Source organism: Emys orbicularis, chromosome 1, assembly GCF_028017835.1.
Source record: "Emys orbicularis isolate rEmyOrb1 chromosome 1, rEmyOrb1.hap1, whole genome shotgun sequence".
Classification (NCBI taxonomy): domain Eukaryota; kingdom Metazoa; phylum Chordata; order Testudines; family Emydidae; genus Emys; species Emys orbicularis.
The window spans coordinates 326,383,311-326,392,782 of record NC_088683.1 but is presented as its reverse complement, the minus strand read 5'-3'; the positions used below and the strand labels follow the sequence as shown (position 1 = coordinate 326,392,782).

Here is a 9,472-nt window from a genome sequence, read left to right as displayed (position 1 = left end):
CAAATTTTTAAAAGTGCTTGAAAAGAATTTGACTATTTTTGTATTTTTATATACTGTATATCAAGAAGAGATTCAGAAGTGCTGGCCCCCAGAATACACTTATGGGTCCCTTTTAGGTGCCTTTCTTTAGGTGCTGCAAACATTTTTATTAGTGTTTTCCTATAAAGACTTTCCCACCTCTAACTCACTGTCCATTTTTGTCTCCAGATCTTGTTCAACTACTTTTTGGCATTGTCCTGGAATGTGGTGGCTTTAACCATCGTTCCCGCTAAACCCCTATTACTGACCCGGCGTACAAGTACTTTAGAAACAGGGATTTTGGTTCTGGGAATCTCACTTTTGGTTGGGTGATGGTGTGCAATGTGATGGCTGTTACTGGCATCTGTTCCATGGCTGGTGGGAAGCGATGTAAGATGTTTAATGCTGATCGGTATCTTGGAGTCCTTGACTGAACCTGCAGGTGTTTTAAGTGAGCATGTGGTTGTTACTGGAGACACAGGTTTGGAGCGTGATACACAGGTGACTTCTTCATCAGAAGGCACCCCTGTGATGTTTTCATCTGTATCAGCATAAAGATCATAGAGGGCATCACCACTGTAGCTGTCCCTGGGGATGCTCTCTTTCTGGACACTATTGCTGCTATCTTCCTCAGGACCAGGAGTAGTGGAATCCCAGTAGCCCTCATCACTGTTTGGGATGCCCTCTGGCTGCTCATATTCCCTGTTCTTCTTATCCTCTTTGTGGTTGAGATGAATCGGAATCTGGTTGAGACCAATGCGTTTCACCATTGAACCATCCTGTGCCCCCTCAACACACTTGGTCTCTTTTTTTATCTCAGGTGGTTTTGTCCCTCCTCCTTCTCCTCCCTGTGTCTCTTGGACTTGCTCCTCTGTTTGTGATAACATATCCCAGAACTCCTGAAGGTAGGTGTCATCCACTTGGTCTGGGCTTGCCATCTCCTCTCCTCCTCCCTGGTAGGCCACCATGTTTGGGTTCTTTTTAGAAGTGCCTGGCTTGCTGGCCCCTGGGGTGCTCTTCTCACAGCCGCCACTGCTGCTGCCCACTTCATCCTCCTGGTCTGCAATAATATCTCCACAGCCTGTAAGAGAGTCAAAGCTTTTCAGTGAAGTCACGTCAGCAAACATCAAACAAATACGATCTATCGATTGCTCTGAGGGTGGATCAATAGAGGAAGGGTCAGGGGCTGCTGCCATCTCTTGACCACTAAGACATTCAGGTTCAACAAGGGGAATAGTCTTTATTGGAATGTCACCTGTTATAGCCGTATCCTTCGCAGTCCCAACCTCTTCCACACACGGATCTGGCAGCTCAGGGTGGTTCTCCTCATGTTGGTTTCCAGCGGCAGCAGGATCCTCTCCTTGTATGCTTTTGTTGTTCTGCATTTCCCCAGCATCTCTAACTTCAGGCTCCTCTGCCGTGGCATGCACATCTCCACTGTGTTTATCACTAGACAATTCAATGTTAATTTCTTCTGTGGCATATTGAGGCTCAGACAAAGGTTTTGGTGCCTCTTCTTTGATGCATTCCAAGCTGGCAGTCAGAGAACCTGACATAATAAGGCTGGATTGAATTTCTGATGTTTCCCCCCTTTCCTCCTTGCCATTTTTATCCTTTCTATGCCATCGCATACTGCTGAAGATCCCTTTCAATCCTTTCTTTTGTCTGCTGCCCGCCCTCTGATCTGCATTCTCTCCCTTGCCATTTTCTGATTTCCCATTCTTCTTCAACAGAGAGAAGAAACTGTGTGACTTAGCCACGGAGCTGTTTGATGAAACATTGAGGCCGGCTACAGCCCTGGTGTTTATATCCCTGTTCAGCTGATCAACACCACCGCCACCTCCGCCGCTCGATTCTTCCTTCTTGCTGCTTTCCAGCACAACATCAGCTAATCCATCGTGAGTCTTGCTCCTCACCATCCCAGCTTTACTCGAGCCTTTCCCATCCCCGCCTTTGTTTTTCACCCCAAATATGCTGGGCATGGTGCCCCCAGATTTCCTCCTCTTAAATAATTTGAAAGCAGTTTTATTAATCTTCCCGGATGGTGGCTCGACTGCTGGAGTCTCGGCACAATCGCAATGCAAGTCCATGTCTGCTGCCTGCCGTGTCCCTGATCCTGCCTCCTTCCCCTCCTGCAGACCCCCACAGATGCCTGATACTGATTTCCCTCACTGACAGCCTCTCTGCCACTGCTGCCTCCTGCTCATCTCCATGGCAACCCAGAGAGGGATAAGCAGCTTTCCTCAGTCATGGGCCTGCGCCAGGCCACTGTCATCCATTCTAAATCAACCTGAGCTGCAACAGCAACACCAATAGAGTTTGCTCCTCACCCCCCCCTAAAAGGGCTTATATAACTTAACCCATTTCGTGCTGCTGCTGTTCACTATCATGTGTGCAGTGCAAGGTTTATTTTGGATGAAAACAGTTTGTGCTATTTACACATTCCGCAATGGTATTTTGGATGCTGAAATTCAGGCTCAGCTCTCACAGTGCAGCACTGCACTGCCCCAAGACTGATAATAATAATCAATACTAATAATGCACATAGCACATTTCATCCCACTACACACACACAGCATCATTTTATACCACTGCACATACTGCACAGTAGAAACGCTCCCCAGTTTTCTGACTTTCTTTGTCATTCTAAAGCCCATTTCAAAATCTCTCTCTCTTCCACTTTGTAATGCTCCTATTTCCTCTCTTCCACACAATATTTTGTTCTCACAGACACACAGATGCCACAGTGAAGGCTCAGATACCATGATTATGACAAGCATGGTATTAAATGCCTAGACAGACAGGTCCATCCATCCACTGTTGACTTGTTTATTTTTGCAGTCAATTATTGCTATGTTTTGCACTGTCTCTGTCATCTTTGCTGAGCACCTTGGAGCAAAGATGTTATGTAAGCAAATAAAATGCAACACAAGAACACACAGCACCACATTTAAGGTGGCATGGGGGCAACCAACTGATGTAACCATCTGTACAGCAAAGCAGGGCTTGTGGAAAATTTGGACCCAGGTCTTAATAATTCAGGCTGACTTTAGCAGATGATGGCTTTGTTTAACAGTATGAATGTAAAAGAGGCATGCAATATGCTTACCCCTAGAGACCACTGCAATGAAATTAGAATGGGAGTTCAAACCTATTCTCCTAGGGCCAGATCCTGGTGTAAACCCTCACATCTCTGTTGATTTAAATTGAGCTCAAATAATTTACACCATCTGGTCCCTGGTATTTAGAAGACTTTATTCTGGACTTCTTAAATGAGCAAACCTAAACAAACCTAAACTGTTTTAAATTGCCTTAAATTTATATTTCATACAGAATTATTAAAGAAGAAGAACATGATCATACTTAGGGCTAAATTCTGGTCCCAGTGAAGTCAATAAGAATTGTATCACTGACTTCACTAGGACCAAGATTTGACTCTGTTACCGCATCTTTCATTCTTTCTATTCAGCTATTAAGTTCTTTCTTCTGAATATTTACCCAACGAATTTAACTCTTTTTTTTCTGTTCATGAATTATCCATGAACAAGTTCCAATTTGCATTCATTATTCCTAATAGTTCAATAAACAGGTTACATTAACATATTTCAACATATACATTTTCTCTCCTCCTTTATTAACAGAAAAAGGTTAAAACAAAATAAACAAAGTCCATGACTGTGACTGGAAGGAAAAGAGAGTGAAATACATCTTACTGTGTATACTTTATAAACATTCCTGGTACAAGCTATGGAGTCAGAGGGCATATAAGAAACTAGAGAGATAGATATGGGTGGCTGGCTCACCAACTGTTCCCTTTGACTGTGTCTTCAACTATTCATTAATCATGGAATGTGACTGGTCACTTAAGTCACCTGGTATTGTTTCTGCTCTCTAAGTGGATGACTGAAACTTTATAAACAAGGAGGAGAGGAAAATATCAGATGTTTACATACAACTACAGATATTCACACATGGAACTGTCATTTCTTGAAAGTTTGAGCAAACAAACAAAAATTCATGTTTAAAAAAAGTGAACAAAACAGCTCACAAATATGGTTGGATGGGATGGATGAATTTGAACAAATGTTCACAAATTCAACTCAGTATTTTGTAGCATTTCCCCAACTCTACTAACAAGAAGTAAGAACTCAACTGAACAAGGGTTGCACAGATGTAAATGGTAGCAGGTTTTATTGCTTCACAGCCCCATGAAGCAGGTAAGTTATTGTCCCCTCTTTTTTTTATTATTCATGTATCTGTACTATATGCTGCCATTGGTGAGGGGTCCAGCAGAGCATTATGAAAGGGTGGCCAGCTAGGCAAATGATTCCTGCCTCTGCTGATGCAGTAGGGTTCCAGGATCTCTAAAATATGTGGTGTTGAGGGCCAAGACCCTTTGCCAACTCTATCACTCCTTTTCTCCTCCCACTGATGAGGGGCCCCTCAGGACACTACCACAAGAATCTCTTGGAGTTTCCTGCCCCTTTGGTCCCCATCTCATAGATGATTTCTCTGGGAGCAGGTAATATGGGCCTGTATTTGCAAACTGTAGAAAAGATATGGACTCACTTATATGAGGAATGCAAATTGAGTTCCAAGAATATCCAGATATGTTTCTGAAAGTGGGCAAATAAGAAGATATGGTGAAAGAGCAGGAGAATGGAATTGGGATAAACTGAAAGAGGGCAGAGACTTTTTGACCCCAGTGGACTTTTCAGTTGCTCCATATTTTTACATCCTAAGAAGCCTATACAAAGCCTACATAAGAACTAAGTATTAGTATTATTCCCACTTAAAACCCACCTTAGGGGTCTCTTTATGACTTCCTCAGTCATAGGCTTAAAATGAAAGTTTGTCCCTGACTGTGAGACCCATATAGCTCTCTCCTGGCATGAGAGAGAAAAAGCTCTGATAGACATCTTTTACAGAGAAAACAAATCAGGAGTTAGGTTTAAAAATTATTGTAAGAAATCCCTAATCACCTTGGAATTTGATAGCTATCAAAGTGCTACAAAGAATGGCCACTCAGTTCAACCGCAAGGATAAAACTCAGATCCAGGGCCTCCAAATACATAGGCCCCAACTGGGTTAGCCAAAGGAGAATTTTTAAGAGCCATTAACAGCAGCAGATCAAGTATAGTCAAGCTTATTATAATAAAATAATAATAAGACAAACAGAATTTGGCCCTCAGTATTTACCCAGTCATTACTCTAGGCAAACTTTCACTGGCTCCACTGGGAATTTGCATTACTTAGGATTTATTCAATTAATATTGAATAAGAAGCTCAGGATTTAGCCTATAGAAATTAGTGATGGAAATGACTGCTAGTAAGTCATCTATTCCATTCTTTTGGCAGAGACTTCTAGGTTCTGTGAGCTTTTCTTTCTATGTCTGGCCTGAGCTCTATATTAGAGCAGAGAATACAGCACAATATGACAGAAGTGTCTGTAAATCCTACTGGGTGAGCAGGAATTTTTCATTTCATACATTGTTTATAAATAGCTGTAGTGAATCCACAAAGTCAGCAGCATACCTCTCAACTTTCCCTCATTACCAAGAATGTGCGTAGTTTCAAACCAAAATGTACCCCCTTTCTGCTCAAGCTGGGTGTTGTCTTGCTTTTTCTGTGGTAAATTATTTACAGTCCTGATTCTGTTCTCATTTACATCAGCGTAAATCTGGGACAAATCCACTGAGTTCAGTGGAGTGCCCCCCCCCCAAAAAAACCCCCAGCAATAACTGATGCCAGAAGCAGACCCTGTATTTCCAGAACAAAACAGTGAATCTGAGGTTGCAGAACATGTTGTATATGTCAGAGAAGTGAATCCCACATCATATGAACATTTTCCTACATTATGATTTTTCCTGTACCTGGACATTTGAGGACTTTGGCCAGCATTGTTCCCTGCATTTGGATCCTGGTAGGTTGAGTGGTATGGTCTGCAGACTTTTTAAAAGTTATAAAGCATAAGCATGAAATAATCAGGGATTTAAGATCCAATACAATGAAGTCCAGGGCAATAATAACAGGTTCACAAAGGAAAACATGTTCATTATTTGAAAAGCTGGATCAAATCCTGTGTACTCCCCCTACATGCAGTCAGACGTGCTACTGGACAGATGAGAGACTTCAAAACACTAGGGGATTTGAGAGGCAAGAGGAGAGCATTGGCTGGATCAGAAGGAAAAGGCCAGACCAGGAGATGCCCAGGATTTTGCCAGGATCTCAAGCTATGCTCAGGGAGTCACTGACATGGCAGCTGAGACCGTGGCCAAGTCAGGAAGAGAAATCAGGGGATGAAGGGCCCTCTGTACCATGTATGCAGTGCTAAACTTCATGACTCTATGACTGGAATATGTACCAATGGGGCTGATTTTGCAGGTGAGGGGGATGAGGGAAGAGTTTCCTGGGTTCTAATATATGCCACCACTAGTGCACATGCAGCCTCACAGAAAGATGGAAGCGGCCCTCTCCCGTTGGGCTCCACCAGTTCCCCTCTTCTCTACATCTGCAGAAGCTGTTGATACCCTCCCTGGACCACCTGGTTTGTTCCACTGCCCCCATAATTCCACAGATTTGGCATCCCCCTCTGCAACCTAAGCTCCAAAATCAGCTGCCCAGCTCAGTCTGTGCAGCAGTTGGTTGAACCATGCCATGTGACCAGACTCAAAATGGTGGACAAGCAGGGGGAAATGTTTTTAAAGGCAGCCAAAAATATATCAAATAAGAAATGACATATTGGGCATTACAGCCACTGATGTACATTACACTGTCAGTCTATTCATTGCACCATCATTAGCAACATGTTTTCATCTACCTCCAATCACCATTTCATTCTAGCTTTTATTTAATACATGAAAATCTGTCACTGGCATACTTTTATAGCAATGTAATGTATAAATAACTCAGGCTATGGAAGTTAGGGAATAATAAAAATATGTCCTTCCAGTCTGCTGAGAGACAACAAATTATTATTATTTATTTGTTTATTTGATCTGTGCTCTACTGTGGTAGATACTGTACAAACATATAGTAATGAGCAGTCCCTTCCCCAGAAAGCTTATAATCTAAATGAACAAGACAGACAAAGTGGGAGGGGGCATAAAAAGAGGTGAAATGACTTGCCCAAGGTCACAGGGTAGGTGAGTGACTGATCTGGGACTAGAACTCAGATCTATTGCATGTAAACCCACAAGTGAAGATATCAATTAATCCAGGGTAGCCAGCTACAGAGCAATCTCCTCCTTGGTGAGTGGTGCTCTCTTCATGAGGCTCTGTCTGGCATGCAGCTAGCTCACCGGGTAAAGAAAAGTCTCCCTCCTCCTTCTGAACTTATGGACCCACTGCTTCTCATCCCAGATCTCAAGAATGATTCGTTCCAACCAGTCTTTGGATGGTTGGAAACCAAAAGCAGCACTCCACCTGCTGAACATCATATTAAAGCACTGAGCTAGCTCCTCCAGTGGCGAGGTATGTGCCATCATTGCAGCAATAATTCCATTAAATACTCATCTCAGTATTTGGTTCTCTGCTCTGTCCAGCACAAGCCTATGCAAGAGCTGAGCATTCATCTTGGACTCCTTTTTTAGAAAAGAACTTGGAAATTATGCCAGCTCCCAGCAACTTATGGGAGGTTGGCCTCTTCTCAGAGAATTCCCCAGTGCACCTAGAAGAATTTTATAAATCTCCCAGGAACCACTGCTTCAGAGACATATATCAGAAACTGTGGAAATGATAATAAGGGGGCAGAGCAACTGCAGCAGCATTGTACAGTACAAATGTGATGAGACACAAAATTGCACCCAAACCAGCACTGCAAGACTGGTGACACTAAACCACTGGTACACTGGTGCTGACCAAAATGTTAGATTACCAATGGTTCAGTTATCTGAAATGACATAGCACTGAATGCAGTATATTAGACCAAAAACCCATTCTAAAAACTTTACTGAGTAAGCCTTGTAGCATCACTGAAACCCAAACCCTGCAAGCCCTTGCTCATATAAATAGTCTCTTTGAAACCATTGGGTTTACTCATGAAGCCCCTCGTCTGAGGTATGGCTTAAGCCTCCTCCTTGTTCTTTCCCAGGTGCTTGCTATCACCAATATTTGGAGAGGCTTCTCCCCTATCCTCATATGGGTCAGGTCCTGGGTTCTTTTTTGGCACCTGGTGCCTCCACTCAAACTGATGCCTCACCGCGTTATATCACGGGGTGCTTTCCCTTGAGACATCAATGACAATTCTACTAGCTAGCAAAGAGAGTAAACAGGGGACAATAAAGTAAATAAAACATTACACAGGGGACAATAAGGTAAATAAAACAAATGCCAGCAAAGGAATTACACCAAAAATAATAGTGTAACAGAGAAGGTGACTTAACTGAAAACAAGAAAATAGGATCTGGGGAAGGAAGGGGTTCAAGTTAACTAATAATTAATAAACACTTATAAATAAGCCAATTCCCCATCTCCTAACACTCACAAACTCCTCCTCCCTGACACCTCCCCAAGGCAAATGGCATGGCCAAGATAGTGTGTCCTGAGATGGAGTGTTGCAGCACTGTGGTGTTGGCTGTCTTCAACAAAAGCCACATTACATTATCTTCATCCCCGGGCAGGGAAAGGTCCTTTCCCAACTTCAACTGGGCTCACTGGTTCTAGTCTGGAATCCTTCTGGGGTCTCAGCTGGGTCTCTTTATCCAGAGCCAGGTCAAATTTCTCTCTGCTCTATGTGGGTCATTGCAGTACTGGAGCTGCCTGATCCATGCAGCTAGATCTCACCGTGGTGCAAGAACTCCCTGGGCAGGGGGTGGGGTTCGGCAGACTCCATGAGCTGAGCAGTCTCTCTCTCAGCTTCCAAATTGAAACCTGAAACTAAACTCTCTGTGTAGAGTCAGGTTGTCCCCTTGCTGGGAGCCCTGCAACCCTGGCTTGTCACAGATCCAGTGGACTGCTCCTCCAGCTCACCCTATGCAGAAGCCTCCTGATTGGCCCCAGTCTAGGGATTTCTAGTCCTTTCTGTTCCCACTCCTAGCGCCAGGCATGCTGGGAAATGAGGTCAAAGGGTTCTGGTGGCCTCTGACTTGTAGTCCTTTTAATAAGGCCCCCTAGAGGCTGTCTGGAGCTCCAGGAGCTGGAAACTCCAAGGGGGGGTTACTCTCACATGAATAAGAGCTGCAGGATCAGGGCATAAACAGACCATGAGTTTCTTGCACCACGGCAATTCCTATGTTCCAGTGCCTCTGCTCCCTACCCAAAGGGGCACTACAGAACGAGGCCCGATTCCCTAGTCAGTCTCTAACTCCCTTTCTAGTCTCTACATAATTTTCTTCCAAATGTAAAACCAACGAAAAATTATAAACATGGAGATACAAAGGATCACCAATGGTGACTAAAGCTTGTGCAACTAAAGAACTACTAGTGTTTGTCATACCAGATAAGACCACTCACC

The 9,472-nt window shown here is 43.5% G+C and overlaps 1 protein-coding gene across 1 annotated transcript; it reads right to left on the bottom strand.

The window, feature by feature from the left end:
• Window positions 1-218: 218 nt before the first annotated feature.
• AMER2 (APC membrane recruitment protein 2) lies at window positions 219-2,164 on the bottom strand. The gene has a single exon (XM_065423733.1). It carries the CDS (start codon window positions 2,106-2,108, stop codon window positions 219-221), a length of 1,890 nt encoding a protein of 629 aa, XP_065279805.1. The 5' UTR covers window positions 2,109-2,164.
• Window positions 2,165-9,472: the final 7,308 nt, after the last annotated feature.

What these genes read in the sequence shown, in the direction of transcription:
- AMER2 (XM_065423733.1), bottom strand. Translation starts at nt 2,108, where the DNA reads ATGGACTTGCATTGCGATTGTGCCGAGACTCCAGCAGTCGAGCCACCA.